This window comes from Rutilus rutilus (assembly GCF_951802725.1).
Source record: "Rutilus rutilus genome assembly, chromosome: 1".
In the NCBI taxonomy this organism is placed as follows: domain Eukaryota; kingdom Metazoa; phylum Chordata; class Actinopteri; order Cypriniformes; family Leuciscidae; genus Rutilus; species Rutilus rutilus.
Window position 1 is genome coordinate 42614014 of NC_140209.1, and position 22660 is coordinate 42636673.

At 37.7% G+C, this 22660-nt stretch overlaps 1 protein-coding gene across 12 annotated transcripts in view; it reads right to left on the minus strand.

The window, feature by feature from the left end:
• Positions 1–22660, minus strand: part of kcnc3a (potassium voltage-gated channel, Shaw-related subfamily, member 3a) — a 69314-nt gene that overhangs the window by 19660 nt on the left and 26994 nt on the right. For 7 of the 12 annotated variants that reach the window (XM_084414805.1, XM_084414802.1, XM_084414804.1 and 4 more), the window contains exon 3: positions 4517–5501. In XM_084414805.1, the coding sequence (XP_084270931.1) occupies positions 4517–5501 (985 nt within the window). The remainder of the gene's footprint in view (positions 1–4516; positions 5502–22660) is intronic. The other 5 variants (XR_014628017.1, XM_084414797.1, XM_084414796.1 and 2 more) reach the window with 1 other exon arrangement.

The window sequence follows — 22660 nt, forward strand, 5'->3', positions numbered from 1 at the left end:
GAAAGAAAGAAAGAAAGACTATTAGTGGGACTGTGTGCATGTGAAATTAGAGAGAGTCATAGTAACATGAAAAGACAGAGAGGAAGGAAGAAAAAGACAAGGATGAAAAGGGATGAATAAAAAGGAGCAAAAAATAGATATGTGCTACAAAAAGAGCATCAGCATCACTTGATTAAAATGGTGCAGGGGTATTTAGAACATCACACACACACACACACACACACACACACACACACACACACACACACACACACACACACACACACACACACACACACACACACACACACACACACACACACACACACACACACATGAATGAGTGTGAGACTGAGATGTACACACACTCAAACAAAGAAGCTGCAGGGGCACTTGTTCTTATAGCTTCAGACACAGCTGTCAAATCTAATCTGACGTGAGTTACTGCTCAACAATTTACAGAAATAAGCCAGGGGGCAAAGCCTGCTAAAGACATGGAGAGAGATAGAAAGAAAAGGAGAATGGGAAGGCGAGGGAGAACATGGCATAGAGACTGTTATGTAATTTGACCTCATTGGAAGGAATTACAAATATTTATCTGTGAAGACAGCAGTCCATATGACCATGAAATCTGGGAAGATGAACATTCACACTGGAGTGGTGACAAAAGGGTGATGAATGGATGTCACAAAAGTCTATAGCAAAGGTCATGACATCAAGTTCGCCAAACCAGATATAACTCACTTTCCTGACAGCCATTTAATTACAGTCATTAAAAAGACCATAAAAATACTTATAATACAATAAAATTGAAATAAAAAACATTTATTTACCTTAATGTGTTTAACCCTCATATTGTGTTCAGGGCCTTTTGACCCAGAGAGGTTTTTCTTTTCCCCAAAAATGCTAGTTAATGTTATTGCATTGGACTAAAATGTACTGACTTTACTCACCCAGGGTATAACTACTTCCCTAAATATACTTTTTTGTTGTTGTTGTTGTGAAATTATATTATTCTTTTGTTCTTTTTCACACAGATGAATTGTATCCTCAGATCAATGAGGCCCACATCAATGAGGCCTATGATCAATCTGTTTAAAAAAGAAATACAAAACCTTTCCTAATTGAAAAAAAACAAATTGACAAAAATATTGAATCCAATATTTGGTGATAATATAGCACAACGAGTAATTTTTAAAAGATAAGCAATTTTTAAAAGGCCATTTTTGACCAGGAACACCACAAGAGTGATTTTGTTCTATTTTGTGCAAAATAAAAGCATTTCAAAACAAACTTCCTGGTTAAACATTAAAGCACACTAGTGTGGTAAATTGTGCAGAATACACTTACTTTTTCAATATTGCCAAAATTACACATGCTTTTTTGGTCAAAAATGTATATGCAAAAGCTCAAATAAAGAGGTCCTGCAGTTAAAAAGTAATACAAAACCTGGCCTAATTGAAAGAAAACAAGTAGACAAAAAGATTTAATCCAATATTTGGTGATAATATAGCATAATTTTTAAAAGGCCGGTCATTTTTGACCGGGAACACAAAAGGTGTTATTCCTGCTACAGACCGCGATATCAGCAATCCCATAAGATCATTACAAATCATACTGTACAACACGGATCTAATAAACTTGGGTACGGCATGTATGTAGACTGTACGATGATGACACCTATTGAATCGTAGGCTATGACGCAAGTTAGTATAGAAGAATAAAATGTCATCAGCATGCGCAAGTGGTAAACAAATCGAGCAAGTTGAATCTGATTTTGCCAATTGTGGTGGAGGAGGCGAAAGAGAAGAATATGCACAGTCATGGCTAGGCAAAAGAGGCCAAATTTGAGCAATTTTGGCATGCTAATTTTGCAAATGGTTTTAAGTTTTAACGCCATGTCGCGTTGATCAGTACGCCATTTCATGTTTCATTTTTATTGGCTAGTCAGTAGACCGTAGACGTAGGTCGTAGCAGCAAACACACTGTGAGATGATCATGTTAAATTTCTGACACTGAGCATTTTACAGGGGTTTCAACACAACAAAAGGGTTAAATATCCACATGAATTTAGAAATCTAGTACAATGTTCAAGCTGCTCTTTTCCATACAATGGAAGTAAATGGCAGGCTTTTAAGTGAATAATGAGTCAATTTCTGTCTGTTCTTCAAATAAACCTATTGTATTGCTTAGACCAATTTTATTATTTGTATGGTGCATTTGCACTTTTTGAAGCTTGACATCCCTTGGTTCCTATATTTACCTTCACTGTATAGAAGTGAGAAGCTCAGACATTTTTCACAACATCACCTTTAGCTTTCCACTGAAGAAATAAAGGTATTCGTATTTGGATTGACATATGGGTAAAAAATGATGAGAGATTTTTAATTTTGGGTGAACCTTTTAAAAATCTCAAGCATAGAAATCAAGCTACAGAATCAGAGCATCTCTCACACATTCACCAAAAAAATAAACACACTCATACATGGGGACGGGGGACAAACAAATGACGAATTATAAGTTTTATCATTTTAGTTTTACACTACTTAATAAAACTTCACTAACAGTACACATGATGGATATGACACCAGTATTGTAGGTGTCAAGAGCGTGTGGGATTTGAAGCTACAGGAGGGCACATGTGCTAAAGCGTTTCTTCACAGCAAGTGTCTCAGGATGATTATGCTCCCTTTTATTTCCTCGGGAAATTCCAGCTGAGAGAACTCCGTGAAAAAGCAAAACAAAGAGGAGGAGCTAAGAACTACAGCTCGCATCCACTTAAGAGGCTGCTTGTTCTAAATAATTTAACTTTTTTTTGAAAAACGTCCAAGTTATCCTATTTATAAAGATGCAATGTTAAATCTATTAATTAAACATCAGACAAAATCGGTTTTGAAATCAGTTGAAAATCAGCAGAGGTAAGCAGAGTCCTGTTGATTTGAAACCTTCTGCCTGCATTATAGATCAAAAATCGCATATGCTAATCTGAAGGGTCGTGACTAATCTGCCTCATGTTAATCTTAGCATGGGGTGTGTATATTTGAGTTATGCACAGTAATGACAGACGGAGCTCTCTCGGCTGCATGAACTCACTGGCTCAACCTGACTGGCACCTTCACATGCAAACACACACACACATGTATAGCGAATTTAATTTTTCTTAAACAGTATTTTGATCTTGTTCTACAGTGAAATCCTAACAACAAGAACAACTACTTGAGTAGCAAAATTGTTTAAGAATTGCTTGAGCAATATACTCTTCTACTGATAAGGTTTTTTAATATCAGGTCTTCCAATAAATTGCACCACTTGGTGGGTCATAAATAATAATAATAACTATCAATTGATATAATTTTTCTTGGTTATATGGATATTAAGGGAACATTCCATTTGATCATTTTGCAAACATTATCGGAACATTACTTTTGAATGTTCTCTGAACATTTTTTTCTTTTTTTTTTACGTTAAACAAGCTAAAACATTTCAGAAAAAAAGTTCCATGAATGATATATAAATTATGTTTTTGCTAACGTTTTAAGAACATTATTAAGGTCCAGATTTGAACGAACATTGTATTAATGTAACTGGAAGAACGTTTGTCCATAACTTTGAGAGAACCTTGCCAGAATTTTTGTCAGAACCAATGTGCATTGGTATCGTAAAAATAATTTGCCCAGTCTTCAGTGTCACATGATCCTTCAGAAATCATTCTAATATGCTGATTTGCTGCTGAATAAACATTTCTTATTATCAATGTTGAAAACAGCTGTGCTGCTTAATTTTTTCCCAGGATTCTTTGATGAATAGAATGTTCAAAAGAACATCATTTATTTGAAATAGAAATATTTTGTATCAAGTCTTTACTGTCACTTTTGATACATTTAATGCATCCATGCTGAATAAAAGTCTATAGCGTTTTTTTTTAACAGCAGTTTGTGTGTATATATATATTTGGATTTAAAAAATAATATTTTTACTGGAAAACAAGACAAATATAATGATTAGGAAAATGAGTTTGTGTAGTGAGTGCGCAATTAAATTGCACACACAAATAGGACTGTAAACTCCATGTCAATCATCTACCAAAAGCTAATTCAGGATCATATTCCCTTCCCTTCTGATTGGCTGGGATGTTTTCTAGTAGCCTTAGAAACTGATTGAAACGCATGAAACACATAATCCTGCTATAAATTTTAATAATAACATCCCTGTCCTGTCAAAACTGGCCGTGACAGCCTACTCTCAAATATTTGGGCGTGTATGCGTGTAGACAGTTACACAAGATTATATAAAAGACCCAGTTTAGGCGATGGCAGTTCATTATAAAGATCTGTAAGTGATGAGCACAGGCAGAACTTTCATGATGGGTGAGATGGGGCTAGCTGACATCACGCACAAAAATATACTCACTATAGCATATTTTTGTTGGTAATATAGCACTTATTTGGCTTATTGTTGGAAATGTAACCTATTAGCGCAGAGAGACCTCACACACACAGACATGTAAACACATGGCTACACTCACACGCACACACACCTGCTCTGTTAATCTCTATGATTTCCTCCTGTGCAAGAGGACAGTCTCCTGCCATGCTTCCAGAGCCCACCATACCGCCCAGCACATTACCCATGATCCTGTGCGGTGAGGCAGAGGCCATTGCCAGGGCATCTGGCTTACAGTAGTTGGGCGATCCAGGCTGCGGAGCCCGCGGGATGTACTTGTTCTTTTTCTTGGGCAGCTTCTGCTTGGCCATGGCCAGAGAGTAGTACATGCCGAAGTTATTTACAATGACGGGCACAGGCATGGCGATGGTCAGCACGCCTGCCAGGGCGCACAGGGCACCCACTAACATACCAGACCATGTTTCTGGATACATGTCACCATAGCCCAGTGTTGTCATGGTGACCACGGCCCACCAGAAGCCAATGGGGATGTTTTTGAAGCTGGTGTGGGCGCTTGCCGTGGGGTCAGCTGGGTCAGCGCCGATGCGCTCGGCGTAGTAGATCATAGTGGCGAAGATGAGCACTCCGAGAGCGAGGAAGATGATAAGGAGCAAGAATTCATTGGTGCTGGCGCGGAGCGTATGACCCAGCACTCTCAGCCCCACGAAATGCCGAGTAAGCTTGAAGATTCGCAGGATTCGGACGAATCGCACCACGCGCAAAAAGCCCAGCACGTCTTTCGCCGCTTTAGAGGAGAGGCCGCTCAGCGCCACCTCCAGGTAAAAGGGCAGGATGGCTACAAAGTCAATGATGTTCAGCGAGCTCTTGAAGAACTCTGCCTTGTCAGGGCAGAAGATGACACGGGCAAACACCTCGATGGTGAACCAGATGACGCATACGCCCTCCACGTAGGTTAGCCAGTTGTCAGTCACTACCTCATACACAATCTCCTCCCGCGTGACGTTCCCCACTGTCACGTTCTCTGTCTTATTGTAGATGGTGTTGAAGGCCTGGTGTGTCTCCAAGCAAAATGTTGAGATGGAGATGAGGATGAACAGGAGCGAGCCGAACGCCACATACTGAAAACAGAGAGAGGAAGACACAGAGAGAGACAGGAAGACACAAAGAGAGATGAGAAGATGAGCACAATTATATTATACAGAGAAATCAGTGAGATCACTATTGGATCACTATTTAAATTAAGAACTGTTACAGTGTCATTTCTATGGCAAAATTGCAAAAACAATGACAGTTTGATCATCAACATGATCTAGATCAGGGGTCTTCAACAGGGGCTCTGCCAATTATTGTTTTATACCAAACACTAAGTTGTGTCCCAAATTACGTACTATGCACTATGTACTCTACAATTTAACATTAGTGAAACTTTGCGGACAAAAAAACGCTCATTGTCTATAGTCAACAGTGTAGCGATGTATGAAGCACGTTTGTCAGTGTGGGGAATCCGCAAACTCTGCATGACTAACTCGAACCCATTGCGAAATCTTTCACCCTCATGCGAGTGGATTCCTATTAAATTGACTTGAATTTCACCTGCATAACAACAGTAAATGTGGCCGCAGCTTAATGTATGAATTTGAAAAGATTATTTTCTCGTCCAGCTTCAGAGTCTGTAAGGAAATCTGGAAACAAACTGTGTTTGTTCAGTTAAAAAAGTGCATCATCCCAGTATTTTAAGTGCACTGTTTCTTGTTGGTATTTTCAGTGTGAACACACTATTCACACTATTTACGGTATACTACAAAATGGCTACCATGGAATAGTGCACAAGCACGCAAATTGGGACGCACATTCAATTTTGTGGAAAATGAACCAAGCTAAACCTAAATTTAAGAAGCTGAGTTCCACTAAACGTTTCATTGTTCCTCACAGATTAAAATATACCATGTAACATTTTTATGAAATAATAATAGTTCTTTTAATGGCTTTGCAACTTAAGTATCATAAAGTATGTGAATGGATTAATATGAAACAACACGCATTATTAAAGGCCAGGCTTAAAATGCAACACTCAATTGAAACAATATTTAACAGAGGGTCCCTGCTTGGTCTTTCTATATAACAAAGTGTCCTTGGACTGAAAAAGGTTGAAGACACCTTTTCTAGATCGATTTTATAAATCAAAATAGCATGCTGGGATTCTCTTTCTGTGCTCCGTAAGCTGTTGGCAGCAGGTACAAAATAACATTGAAAACAAGCATATACATGACAGAATAAGCGCTTTAACATCCAAGGGCTGCTGTGATGCAGTTTGGACCACTGCAGAGGTCGTTCTCAATCACAAAGAGATGTACCACAGATAGAGGGCGCCAAATACTACAACAAAACAGCAAAAGTGCTCTGCGAATAGTGAGACTGGTGTTAATGCAGCAGTCTCATTGACACGCTGCACTGAGGAAACACCACAGAGAAGGAAGATGGGGGTAAAGCAGACTTTGTGAAATGAGTGTGAAGACGAGGAGAATAGATGATGGAGGCAGTAAATGAGAGAAGAGATGGGTATGTATACAAAGTTCTGTAATGGAGGGGAAGAAGAAAAAATTATATATAGAAATAAGGAAACGGAAGAGGGATATAAGGGGAAGTGAGGGGCCAGTGAATTATAGCAGTGTGCGTGGTCACCATTCTGAAAAAAGAGATGTCATGTTGTCTCTCCTGTAGATAGATGTGCATTGATTGGCTGGTGCACATCTCTTGTTAAAGCCCACAGCCTCTTCTCCTATCACCTGCAATCAATATAATCTGTTTATCTCAGTCCACCTCAGTGCCAGAATCCATACTGTGATTTTTTTTATGTAGCCCGTGCCATTTATTTGGAAGTGTAGATGTGTGTGTGTGTGTGTGTGTGTGTGTGTGTGTGTGTGTGTGTGTGTGTGTGTGTGTGAAACGCTGCTGCTGCCATTCCCCCTCTGCAGTGCTCGCATTATTCTCCCCACTCCCCGCTCCTCATTTCTCCCCCTCCTCTCTGTCAGTCCACACTTGCCCCTCCTTCCTTTACTGGGGTAAACCATTCCTTTTGCAGAGGAATATCTCTCCACCTTCTTTTCTGCCTCCAGTCTTCTGGCTCCTCTGCACTGACAGTCCTCCTACCATCTTTTAAATTTTTCTGTCTCTGTGGCTTTCCTGCCCAGATGTCCCACACATTTCACAATGGCATGGCAGACATTTACAGTGCAAAAAAAAATGTCATACTAGTCAAGTGTTTTAGCTGATTTTTCCAGTAAAAATATCTAAACTAAATATATTTACCTGATATTTATTTTCAGAGAACATATTGTGAATAAAGTTGATTTATCTTACACCATTGCCAAATTGTTTTTTAAAGAATTAATATCAGATGAAACAAAAAAAGAAAAAGAAAAACTTGCCAATGGGGTAAGAAAAATAAATATAATATTTAGTATGGAAGTATGGAAAGATATTTTCTTCCGTATTGTGACGTACATCCGAGTGAAACGAATTATGAAAAATAAAAACAAAAACAAATGTAGGATGGGGACTAGGTTCTATCAGATGTTGACTGGATTTTGCGATGTAGACATTGCACTCAAAAATAAATTAAATATTACATTTTGATTAATCATTATGAGGTAAAAAATGTATACAGTTGCAATCTAAATTATTAACCCCTAATTAGTAAGCGCTCACAAAAGCTAGAGAGAACAAATTGTTTTATAACATAAAAAATGATATGGCTACTACAAATTCCAAAACACTAAAAGTTCCTTAAACTTAGCCTTATTCATAAGTTTAAAATTTGTTGTACCAGAAAACTTTTAAGGTGGTGAAGAAAAAGCACAATATCATTAAGGGGAATAAAATGTTTGATCAGAGCAACTGAGAAACTCAATTCTCAGAGCAACTCAATTTTCTTCCAAAGAATTGCAAGAGGACCTGATGCAAGTAGGAAAAAACTTTTCAATGCATAATATAAGAAGAACACTATGATATCTTGCAGAATCCCACTCTTGACCAAGAAGAACATAAAAGGCAGACTTGAATATGCTCAAATGAATTTGACCTGTGGAGTTCTGGAAGAATGATTTATGGAGTGAACTTTTTGGACCCATGGATCTGTGGTGTGTCTGGTGCAAAAAAGGCAAAGCTTATGAGTAGAAGAACATGGTGTTCTTGTTCCATGGTCAAACACGGAGGTGCTCCAGTATTGTTATGGGGGTGCTTTGCTGTTGCTAGAAGTGGAAATCTTGACTGTATGAAGGACATCATGAATTCTTTGAAGTATCAAGCTATTTTGGCAAAGATGGTGATGGACTTTCAATGGGCTTTCCTGCAGAACAGCCATCCCAAAGTATACATCCAAATCTACTGAAGCTTGGTTCAGGGATCAGTCGTAGAATGTTCTTGAGTGGCCTGTAAATTCTTCAGATTTAAATCTCATTCAAAATATTTTGTGGAATTTGAAGAATGCAGTAGCAATATAAAAAACAAAGATTATCAGTGACCTGTAAGCTTTTTCAAGCAAGGAATGGCCAAAGATTGCAGTAGAGAGGCGACAAAAGCTTCTAAGCACTTGCAGGCAGTGTTTATTGGATGTTATAAAGAATTAAAAAAAAGATTCTGCACAAAATTTGACTTTTGGGGGGTGAATAATTTTGCACATGAATGTTTAGAGCCAATTCGATTTTTCTTCTTCTTCTATTTTTCAGCATCTTAACATTCTCAGAATCACTCAAATGTGCATTAATAAACTTCCTATAATATTTTACTGATCCCTTTGTTGAATTGTTTTCATAAAATCTGGTTCTCAGCAGCAAATGTCTTGCAGGTCAAGGGGGTTGAATAATTTTGATTGCAACTAAGTAAAAAATGAAGCATATACATTGATAATAAGATCTATAACATGCATTTAAAAAATCAATAGGGTGAATTTAAATTTCATGCTATAGCTGCATGATTAAGTGTAAAGATTGTGATCTCGATTCAAAGACCCACAAGATCTTCTTCTTAAAAGACAGCGATTAGCCTTTTTCATTCAAAAATGCTGATTCATCCAGTAATGAAACAAGTAAGGTGTGTTTGACTTGAAGCGGCGCTGTGCAGACTGATCGGTGTATGACATCAAATGATATGGCGTCTGCTCTCTAATCACTCTCGCTGTACTTTGATGTCATACAACAACCGGTGTGCAGAGCTGCTTCAAGTCGAACACAACTGTCAAGAAATTATGAGTGAGTCATTGAATCATTCATTCAAACCGATTTTTTATATTTTTATTCCAAATAATTATTAATTAAGCAATTAACATTTTGTCAGAACCCCTAGTAGATTACATGTTATTTAGTTTAGTTGTCTGTTCAGAATCGTGGGAGAATCGTGATCTCTATTTGAAACAAAAAAAATCGTGATTCTCAATTGATCCAGAATCGTGCAGCTCTATTTCATGCTGACTTCAGTAAATTAATCTAATAAGTAAATGTATTGAAGTAAATTTATTATTTTAAAGATGTTTGTACTAGAAAATTTGACAAAAAATACTGATCATGAAAATGATTTTTGCAGTCTAGGTGCACATGTGCACCGCTTTCAATTCCTTTCAGTAGCCTACCCATTAAAAACAATAACAAATGGAGAAAACAGATACAAACAAAAACACAGTCACTTAACCATTTGAATTAAGACACCTAAAAAATGTTTTAAGGACATCTCTCAAATAGCTGCAGTCAGGTCAATCCTCCCATGATGAACGAGAAGCAGTCAAATGAAGGACTGTGGCATCCTGTGAGAATTAACTAATTCCCCAACCCGATTAGCATGAACTAATTTAACGAGCCTATCTTGTCGTGCCCTCAAAATCCTGATGAGGGACCCGTTTGTGTGTCAAGCAGACACTCCACCACCACGCACAATGTCCCCAGCACTCCACACGTTCTGCTCTAGATACAAGCAGGCTCCAATCTCTCAACCCTCTGATCACAAATCAGTTTTCTTTAATATTCTGGAAAGGAAAGTGTTTGTATATAAATTGCACCAGCGCAGAGTGCATCATACCATGGACAAGAACATCAATGAATTAAGCTAACTCGTCTGAATGCCAGCAATTTCTGACACAAAAGCATATATATATATATATATAATTTCATTTTCCTATCATTTTATATCATTTCATACATCTCTGTTTTGCCTACACCTGACAACAGTGTCTGAAAGTCAACACTCATTTGCATAAAGTTCAACTTTTTTTCTCAACTTTGTCGTCATGTCGCTCGACTCGCATCACCAAAGAGCAAGTCGCTCAAGTGACTAGAAATGTGGCAACTCTCTTTGAAAATGAATATCTTTCAGTTCGCTTCCACACTGCAGAGCTCTGTATGAGTGAGTGAACACCTCCTAGATTCTTGAAGGTCACAAAACCTCAGCAGAATTAATATTTTCTTGTATCACTGCAGTCTGGCTCCACAGTTGTGGAACGAAGTCTAAGAGCATCACTGTTTAAAGATTTAGAGGATGAATAAGGACTCGAGCAGGAGAGACTCTCCTGGAATGAAGTAACTCTTCACCATAATGCCTTAATGCCACTCCTGGGAGTGTAGACACGCTCCTAATGGCTGTTTGCTGCCCACATATCTGCTCTTGTTCCTGTATTCCATTACAAGATCCACCGCCAATATGAACATGTTTGTAACCATCATGATCAGCTTGTTCTGTAAGAGAGGTTACATGAAATATGACCCCTTGAGATGGTGCCTGCTGACTCGATACTGTCAAACTTTCTAAGAACATACCATGCAAAAAGTTCATGGGATGAACGACTTACACAAACTTAAATGTCTGTGCATGCATCTGAATGTTGGGTCCTAATGGAATGGTGTATAAGACACCGATATCTTAAACGTAGGAGAATGAGAATGGATTATACACATTGGAATGAGTGTACATTATAACCATTCCCTAAGCGCACCAATAAAGATGATCATCAGGTAAGTTTAACATAGAATTTCATACTGTTTTGGGCCCTATACGTCTTTATATTTGAGTGTGGGTATAAAGGTTTATGAAGAGAAGGGAACAGGCTCAGGCTAGAGTTCCGCTAAGACTTTAGCCTACTAGTCAGACAATGAATATAAGCATGAAGCTGCCACCATGAAGCCTAAGCTAAGCTCATAACTTTAATGCATTTTTACATCTAAATCTCACCCACCAAGAAAAAAGAGAGAGAATGAGGCCAAAAACTAGGAGCTTTTTGTATATTATTATTTTTCATAGTGACATTATTTTCAGGACAAATAAGCACACTGAAATGATGTTTGCAGTGATTTTATGAATTAAAAAGAATATTTTCATATTTTGTCATGTGACTGCATTAAAATGAGACACTGTATATTGCATTAGACTAGAGTAATGAAAATTGCAAGAGAAAACTTAAAAGCTCAAATGTCAATAAAAATTGTCACAATACAGTTTTCCTACTTTCTTTATGCAATATGTAATACATAGCATAAGATCATCAAGTATATGATTCCAAATTATTTCAAGAACTAATTGCATATTTATGAGAAATCTTTTCTCTTTACAGTGGAGTGCATTCACAAGACCAAGTGAAAGTCCACACTCCATTTAGGATTATCACAATCATCATCTTTCCACAGAAAATTGCAGAAACTGTTTCAGAAAGCTCAGGAGAACCTTCACTATTACTTGGCTTGAGAACGGTCGAGTAAGTAAGTAAAGCGAGCTATTCCAAGAGGAGCATTTAAGTGTTGCTTTTCCCAGAGACACTGTGTCAGCTCTGTGGGACACGCCTGCTAGATTTCTGCAGGAATTGCCTGCAGAGCAAATACTAAAAAACATGCTCTAGCAAATCAGAAGGCCTGATGAGATCAAAAACCAATGCATCATGTCATACAAAACAACAATATTTTGTTGTATCGTGCAGAACACTGCACAGAACACAGAACTGCACATTCCTTGAAGCACAAAAGGTCAAAGCTTTGGTCTTAGATCTCTCTGAACACTGTTCTCAGATCAGCAGTGTGTGTGTGTGCTGCATTGTGTTACACCGTGTCTACACCGGACGCGACTGTTAAAGCGCCCACTGCAAAGCATTTGTCCTTTGTGTCAGTACGTCATAAACAGAACGAGGCATCAGTTTACTGTCTGAGATTTGTCGCTCGCATTGTGCCGCATCCAGTGAATTTTTTTAGCTGCGTCGCTCGAGTCCGGTGTAGACAAGGTGTCCTTGTGACAGCTCGCACTTACACATAAAATTCCTTCACAAATCAAAAAAAAAAAATATATATATATATTAAAAACCTACACTAGTTAAATAATATACATGTTGATTCTGACTTAGGACAGCACACTTTCATTGTCAGCCACACTGAGATTATTGCACACCCTCTACACGTTGCTGTACCATCACACACATCTTGTTACAGTAGAGATCAAAAGTCTGATACCATGAGTGAAACTTAATATGGGCAATGTCACAAAGTTGTGTATTTGATTAGTGAGCAGCACATTACAGCTGCCAGTCACGTTTTATGGGCCATTTGCATGTTCTTGTGTATAAAAAACGTTTAAAGTCGGCATGACATGAAAGTTGCGATAGTCTTTTCTTCCCTATAGTGATATATATATTGGCTTGGGAGGATTACTTTAAAAATGTATTCCGTTACAGTTACAAATGACTTCATAAAAAAAGTATTCAGTAACGTAATCCAAGTACTATAATATGAAAGTAATGTAACTGATTACTTTTGGATTACTTCAAGGTCACGTATATAAATAAAGTCAAGCAAGAAGAAATATTATTAAAAAAAAAAAAAAAAATTTTTTTATTTATTAAGAATTTGGCTCAGTGTACATTACAATATTTTCTAAATATACACATAGGCCTGCCCTGAATATATATTTATGTAAAGGGCTATACAGACATCTAGTGGCTAATGTATGGTATTACAGATTATTTTGTTTTATTTGTAACTAATTTTTAACTAAAAAATAAAAACACAACATTTAAAATTTTTACACAATCTACATATTAGTTTATTTTAAAATAGGCCTACATGTTGACTAAAGCCGTGATCTTTCTTAATTTGCCTGACTGAACTTGTGGCGTTGGCAGTGGGAGTTCCCCTACGACGTTACCTAGACAGCGAACATCCCGTTACGTGAGAAAAGATTAAGAAAGGACATTTTGGGTACTAAAAAAGCGACTCTCCTAATTTCTACAAATTAGCAGCGGAATTTCCATGAATTAAAAGCGATTTTACCCGCAGGCAGCGTCGTTTCTACTAGCAGCAGTGATTCAATCTGCGTCTGAGGAGATTGTAGAAAGCTGTTATTTGCGCATGCACCAGCGCGTGGCACACGTGAGTCATTACTGGCAACAGAACCAGGAACAACTGTATAATCAAGCAGCGCTTAATATAGTGTTATTATGCCAAAATACTTATTTATTTAGTTTTAAATTAAACCATTGTAATCCTGAAAGTATTCCCCCTTTTTTTAAAATGTAACTATAATCTGATTACTACGTTTTTTGACGTAACTGTAACGGATTACAGTTACTGGATTGTTGTATCCTGATTACGTAACGCCGTTACATGTATTCCGTTACTCCCCAACCCTGTATATATATCAGAGTAAATGGCTTCTTGAACAAGAGAAATGTAGGACAGAATTTGATTTTGTCCATCGGGAATTGATTGGATCGTTGTGGTTTACTATGGCTGTGATCTCATGTGAGTAAGAGGGGGGGGAGTTATTATGAGAGTACATGAAATGTAAAAAAAAAATTTTTAAACCCAGTCTCGAAATGAGTTGAACTTCTTTAAACTTGACGCAGCGTTTAAAAGTAAGAGATTAAAAGATCCTACGTGAGGCGCGGTCATAGGCATCTGTAATAAAGCGAGGGATGTGCTTGATGTTAAAGGGGTATTTCACAGCTGGCAAAATGGCTTTCAGTGGGCACTCTGTTGCCTATAGAGTACAAAGACGTAAAAACGCTATTATTGTCTTCCCTTTTGCCAAATAGGCAGGCAAACTTCAACACCCATAATGCACTGGGCATGTTGCCGTCCAAGGCCACTCCCACCAGTCTGCTCTGTATACAGTGTATACAATGTCAATTCTTTTTCGTTTTAGGTTGAACTAACCCTTAAAGTGAACGTAAATTGTTGGGACTGGGAAAAAATCTGATGTGCATCAATATATTGGATCAGTGCATTAGGTCTTAAAGTGACAACAACCTAATATACCTGAAAATCACTCACTGTTCCTGTCTGAAAGGCTTTTGTAGTTTTAAAAAGGATTCATCTATATCATACAGTGAATACTATGCATTTTTACTTTTGATTACTTTATTCCATTTCTGTAGTATTTTACCTGAATGCTACTGTTAGACAGCATTTCATTAAATGTTCATTGTTTAATAGTTCTTAAATATCTGACATTTTCTCTCTTAAAACTCAGATTAAGCCCTTTTTCCATGGGGATTTTTTCTTAACCTGATTTATGAATGTACATACTGTATTATTTATTTGGTTGCTTGATGGTTACGTTGACTGACAGCTGTGTCCCCCTCACTTTTAAAATGTCTGCTACTTCCCTGGCTATGGACGTCACTATCATTTCTATTTATTTTAGCCACGGTCACTATGGTTAATGTGGTTACCAGTGATATTCGCGGCTATCGCGAGAATACAAAAGTGTCCTCACATTGCTTATCTGTTCATACCTAATGGGTTGAATAATGTATATTAGCTGTTAACTAGGACAGCTTGAGAATCACCACTGTTACACTAACACGATCATTTTCCTTTGGTTTAAACTTTTCTAAATACCAAAACTTTCAGGTTTTTTTTTTTTTTTTTTTTTTTACAAATGTACATTTTAAATCCCAGATTTTTTAATGTGTTCCCAGACTTTTGGACAACACTGCATATCAACCACAAACACTGCAGCACAGCATTTACCATCTTGCCTTAGCCAGTTACTGCACAGTACTGGACCACTGCTAAGGAACTACAGAGAGGGTGAGTAACCACTGAAATGAATAGGAATTGTCCATGGTATGCAAAGCTAAAACCACAGCTGAATAATTTGTTCTATCATTAATAAATCATCTACAGTTGGTGTTTATGAATATACATAGGCTCTGGGCTAAAAATAGAAGTCTAGATTTGTCTGGAGTATTGGAAACAGAAGGCAGAGTCTCTAGTAAAAGGAGCAATCTGGCCGCAGGCGCGCAAGTTTAAAGAGCAGATGACTGGAGAGGAGATGGGAAGTGGATACAATAGAGGAGGCAGATGTCGTAGTTTAAAGAACCAGAACTCTTTGCCATCTATCACATCCCTCCACTACTCCACTACATCTACAAAATGTTCTGATCTTTTCTAATCTAGAAAATCTAGGAGAAAATCCCTCCTTTATATTCCAGCCATTTCTGTATCCTCATCCTCTTCACCCTCCTTCTTCATGTCTCTGTTTTCTCCTCTATCCACAGCTTTCATTTGACATGAAGCGACCTAATTTTTATTAGCACTGTACAGTACACCATAAATATTACAGACCACACTTACGCACATCATAGTTTGCAGGACTCCCACTTTCCCTTAATCTTGCCGTCATATTCTCATAGTTGTATGTATCTCTCTTCTCTGTCCATCCCTCTGTTCCTGTCTTCTTTCATCATGAATAATGAATACAAGTGTAAATAGGTCATGTCTGACAAAACACACTTAGCATTAGTCAAAAGCCTGACCTCATAGACAAAAGACCACTCAGCATAATTTTCACAAATGGTGTTTTCTTTTTCTTTTTGTGCATTATTTTTTACTTGAAGGTTTTTTTTTTTTTTACCTGGTCCCTAAAGCATCATGACCAACAAATTTGTAACCCAATAAAGTTTTCCCAAAATTTTAGTGTAGAATCCTCAATCACCCATAAAATAACACTGTCAGTGAATAACAGCTTGAGATGAAATATGACACAAATAAAGACAAATGAAGGCTGGAGGACAATAAAAAAAAACAAAAAAACATGTATTTATCATTTCCAGTCACCCTGTCAGTGTTAAATTACGCAAAACGTGTGAAAGTAGTGATTCATTATGTCTATGGATACATAAAATGATATAGGCCTTAAGTCTTTCCCACCACCACAAAATGTATATTCAAATACAATAGTTAACAATAATATTCAAGTCCAGAAGGCCAAAACTGCCAATAGTCGAAGAAACACCCAATTTCTGTACGTGTGTTTTGCCTCCAAATATGGTACAGTATATAATCTAAAATGGTAATGTCTAAGAAGTGACTCTAGACGAAATGGAGAAAAATACAAAGAAAGGTGCAAAGTGTGTTTGTCAGTGAAAGATTTAAGAGAATTAACAAAAAGTGGAAAAGAGAAGTGCAAGCATGATGGAAGAGTCGAGAGAAGTACAGTAGGATTAAGGGAAGGAGAAACAGCATTTCCGACAGAAGATTACAACAGACTATTAGCATCAATTAACTGGGATGTATAAAGCCCTACAGACGGGTCTATACTAATCAGAGCCCGGTGATGCATACTTGACCTAACTATGCCACAGAGATGGTGATACTGAGACATGAAAAGAAAAAGAAAGAATGTGAGGGAAAGAAACTAGCAAAAGCAGGACAGGAAGAGAGTACATCAGAATTCATCAGGAATAGATCAGATCATAAGAATGTTAATTCAGAAAGGAGAATGCGCAGAAAAACCCTGCCTTCATAAAAAGCAGCATTCAGATCTCAAATATACAACACTATTGAGTCAGCTCACCTGCTCTTTCTCTACACTGTGTGCAAAGGAATGATCTAGCAGCCAGAAAAAATAATGCCACTGTAAAACTTTCAGGAACCATTGCTATTTTAGGTTTAATGCATGGATGCAAGTCCCATTGTGTATTTTTCTGAAATAAGCAATTCTGTACAGTGATTGCTTAAAGGAAAACTCCTTAAAAAGTTTTACCATTGAAGAAATTATTTTGAAAAATGTATAAAATTAGGTACATTCACATGAAGACTCCAGTCATGAGAGTAGCCTAATAAAACATGTTTTATTTTACACAGAAATTCACATTGCAAAACTATTTTCCATATACTGTGATGTACCTTCCTACCTCACACAGTAAACAAGGGAAGGTATTTACAAGAGAACAGAGAGACACAGTAAAAACACTCCTACTGAATTACATTTAACTCACTAGAGCTCTGTAGGAAACGTTCAACTATATAGATTTTTAAATGAATGCGACACCTTGTATGGATATGAAATATAAGACTAAGGATAGCCTTTATGCATTAAACTGTAGCATTCAAAATGATTAATATACTACTAGAACATTTAATACAAACAAAAGCAGATATGTTACATTTAAAGAAATCATTTACTTGAATTTTCTTAAAGAGCTTAATTTAGGCTTTTATCTCAAACATCTTTTTGGCTTAATCTGTTTTTTCCTGCACACCATACAGTAAATAGCGTGTAAGTGTGAATATAATCGCAGTGTGTAATGGTGTGGAGAACTCTCAGGTCACACAGCAGTTGCCTGTTTCTGCAGTGACTGGGAAGTGAGTGCGTGTACATGTTGCTGCAAGCCACAAATTCTGCATTCACTGCAGAGATATAAGAGTATGAGAGAGAGAGAGAGAGAGAGAGAGAGAGAGAGAGAGAGAGATGGAGTGGAACTAGATACTGGGGATGCAGAGGGTGTTTATGGGGTTCATTTAAAAAGCGCCCTCTTTATGTCAGAGGTGGAAGCGCAGGTCTCTGAAAACTGAGGCCCTGCTGTTCTCCCATACAGCGCTCATGTTTCTGCCCGTTGTTGCTCCCTGCACCCCAGGTCTGTTCTATTCATATCCAGCAGCACCGTGTGTGTGTGTGTGAGAGAGAGAGTGAGGGAAAGAAAGAAAGAGAGAAATCCTGCGCTAACCTAATCTGTTATATGCCAGAGCACTGCAGCATTTGCCTGATGCAACTGCACATACGGACAAGAATGACAAGAAAAATAAAAAAGCATACACGCAGGTGAAGACATATTAGGAATCATTACGGAGCGCCAGAACACAGTGAGAGAACACAGACAAACAGTCACCTCTGTCACGCAGGGTCATGACCGCCAACATCACAACACTGTGCCGCTGGCAGATACAACAACGCCAACGGTTGTGCCACATTCCCATAGCAAGATGGGAAAAAACTTAGTCCTCAAATACGTAACAGGTAAAAGTGTATATATTTCCCCATATGAAATTATATCGGTACCTCAAAATGAAATTTAATGCATTATATTTGCATAAAAATGTATGGAAATCAAAACATGTCAACATTTGTAAAATAGTTTTATGGACTTGGTGTCTATTTATATTCTTATTCCAACATACCCTTCACTGAGTAAACATTACAGCATATATTTGGACTGAGGTTGCTGTTTCAGAAAATCGATTAAACCTTATGGCTATGTCAAGCAAAAGTATTTTATAATCTAAGAATCTAATCTAAACACAATTATAAGAAAAAAAGTATAAAGTATATAAAGCAGAAAGTATAATTAAAATGCATAACCGGTAGTCTAATCTGGTGAGGCTTAACATTTTAAAAAACATGTCATTTAAAAATATGATTTTAATGCATTAAATTATAGCATTTGCGATTTGAAATTCGTCACACCCCCATAACAGAATTCAGAACTATGTACTGTATCAAATCACCTCTAAATAAACTTGTTTCAGGTTAAATGGACTTAATGTCTATTTATGTTACGGTCTTTAATGTGACAGGAAAAGGCACTTACTTTTAGAAATTCATTCTTCACCTACAAACACTGACCTTTCAAAAAACTGTTCCCACTATTCACTCCATTCAGTAAAAAGAGGCCAACGACACAAAAACCCCATTATTGCATTCCATCTTTACTAGAGAGGACTCGTGATCATGATACCTAAACATATGGAAAAAAACTAAAACAGTACAACTGATTAAAATTCAAACATGTAATTGTGCATAGTTTGGATAGCAAAAAATAGGCTTGTAAACTTTTCAAAAGAGGAGCAAACGATTAATGTATTTTGTTGTTGATGTCAAACCAATTAAAATCCATCCAATAAAAATCACTGTCACTTGATAAAGCAAACACAGTGATTATCTTAGTATTTATTCCATGGCTGGTAAATCACAGTTCTGCTTTTGTTCAATTTTGCTATTTAGACTAAAGGTACAGTCACATCTACCATTGCTCTGTGAAATTTTGCATGCGAAATCCAGTTATTTTAATAGGAATCTGGAATTTTGCACGAGATTTTGCATCAGGTTAAATTTTATTTCATGCAAATTTGCTGCCAACAGAAAGCTTCTTGGTTTGAAAGTGACTTCTATGTGATCGCTGCACTATTGCTTGCTTTGTCTAATAAACCTGCCATTGTATATTACGAATATCATTGGCTCTGTGACGAATTGCTTTTGTTCCTCTATTGTAAGTTGCTTTGGATAAAAGCCTCTGCTAAATGCGTAAATGTAATTGTATTGACAATGGACCTTTTTTTCCCCACAAAATTTTCCTAATATGATCACACCTTAAAGGGATAGTTCACCCAAAAATGATAATTCTGTCATCATTTACTCACCCTCAAGTTGTTCCAAACCTCTAGGAGTTTCTTTCTTCTGTTGAACACAAAAGAAGGTATTTTAAAGAATATGGGTAACCAAACAGTTGATGGACCACACTGACTTCCATAGTATGTGGAAAAAAAATACTATGTAAGTCAATGGGGACCATCAACTGTTTGGTTACAGACATTCTTAAAAATATATATTTTTTGTGTTCAGCAGATAAAGGAAACTCATGCAGGTTTGGAACAACTGGAGGGTGAGTAAATAATGACAGAATTTTTGGGGTAAACTATCACTGTAAGTCATGTTATTATACATATTATTATGCAGCAATACATTTTGGTAAATGCGTTTTATTTATCGGTATATGATAAGTTATATTTCGGACATTTTTGCCTTTTTTGGATAGGACAGTCAAGGAGAGACAGGAAGGGGGGGGGGGGGGGGGGGGGGGGGCAACCACACCAGATCGGGTAAGGACCACGAGCCGGGACTCAAACTCGGGTCATCTGAAGCGTTATATGTCAGAGCAGTGCCCACAAGGCTATGGCTCAAATGATACATGGTTGTAAAGACAGTAGTGCAATAAACACTTTTGATATCATGTTGGCTCATCCAATATAAAATCTGGATCCTTAAGCGAAACCAGTTGAGAATCTCTGATCTAATCAAGCGCATGCACATCATAAACACACGCACACACACACACCTCTCGGGAGTGTAATTGGTACCACTCAGTGCTTGCGGCTGATCACTGTACTGAATCAGCACAAAAAAAATCAATAGGATAATTTAAATGAAAAACAAAGAGTGGTGGAGAGGATTTCATTATAAATCAATTGATAAATCCATCGACTAAAAGCATCTCATTTAATATGTCAAAAATATGCAGCCTTCTGCTATACGCATACCAGAGGACACACAGGGACTTACCGGACAAAATTTCATACTTGGCCACTAATGTAATCTGCTAAGCAAGCATGTTAGTGAGACGGAAAGGGAAAGGTACAGAGGGAGGGGGAAGAGTTCTGGAGCGTCACAGTAATGTATCGCCTCAAGCCCTCTCCCTCTTTTGCCTTACTGCACCATAACGACATGAACCAACGGATACCCAAGGTGGAAAACAGATGGAGGAGGGGCACGAGAAGAGAAATGGGTGGGAGAAAGTAAAAGAGATGGGAGAGTGGGATGCTGAAACGGTCGTTTTCTAAAGAGAACCCATCCATAATGCAAAAACAACCTATAACCGGCACCAAACCCACTTTGAGTCAGTGTGGAGACGCATAAAGGGGTTAGCGGGTGTGATGATGGAAACAACAGAAGAGCACACCGCTGATGAAAAGACATCAAATGAATGTTGAGGGGGAGACGGAGGGATGTGAAACGCAGAGGAGGGAACAGCGATACGGGAGGAGGGGGAGAAGCGAGTGGCGGCTCGTTCTGCTGTGTAAGGAGCAGCTCTGTGTGCCGAGCACTGATTGGTTGGGGATTCTGTGCAGTGGCTGGTGCGGAGCTTTGTAAAAATGACACGGACACCTGCCAGATCCTCCTCCTCTTTCCTGCAGCACACAGCCAAGGCCGTACAGCATTAGGCTGCCAAGCTGAGATCCCCCCGATATCGTCAGCGAGAGGCTCTGGTGCAGGGATGCTGGGAGCACCGTCTCACACACACCTACACGGCACGACGACATAACAGCTACAACGGGAGGGATGAGAAAGAAGGTTTAGGGAAATCACTGGCAGGCGCGAGGTTGTACTGTAACTGTATATGTTGCTTTAGCTAACCATGAGAGCTTATGGCTACATCAAGGTGTCTTTTTTATGAGACATACATTTCCAGTGAAATTCATCCCAACAGCTCTAAAATATAAATGTATTATATTTATTAATTATATTACGTATTTGGGTGAAGTAAAAACATGGCTTTGAAGATGTATTTTGTATTTGCACTCTCTCATTAATAACATTTTGTTATTTTTTATTAAAAAAGTGATATGGTGTAGCTATAATATAATATAATATAATATAATATAAATAATATAATTTTAAAAAAGTGACATATGTTTTCACAACTTAATAATATGTTGTGGACCAAAACATGCCACTTCCTGTTCCCCGTAAGTTTGTGAGACCTAATGCATTAACTCATTTTACCTAAAATGTTTTGTCAAATTATATTTAAAAAACACACATGTGGTAACATCTAAATAATTTAAATATTTAATAAGACTGAATCAAATTGCTTTAGGTTACAGCTGCAATAAACAATTTTAAAAATTCAGAGAAATATCTTAACCCACATTCACTTTTTACAGTGCAGTAAGCTTTATCTGAGTGAAATTCAGAAGTAGATGTAGAATTAAACACTATTAGACATCTCTTATTAGCATAAAACAAGCAGGATCGCCTATTGCAGTGAGGTGTACGTGTGTCATTCTCATAACACTTTTCATATTGATCTGCTGTCAGCTGAACTGCTGAGTTTACATGAACGAGGCTGTGCGAGAGCGCATGCATGTGTGATAGTGTTTGATTAGAAGCATAATGCGATTGAATGAGGAAAAAAACAGTAGATGAATTCAACAAAATAAGAGAAAAAGTGGACAGTGAGAGAGAGAGAGGG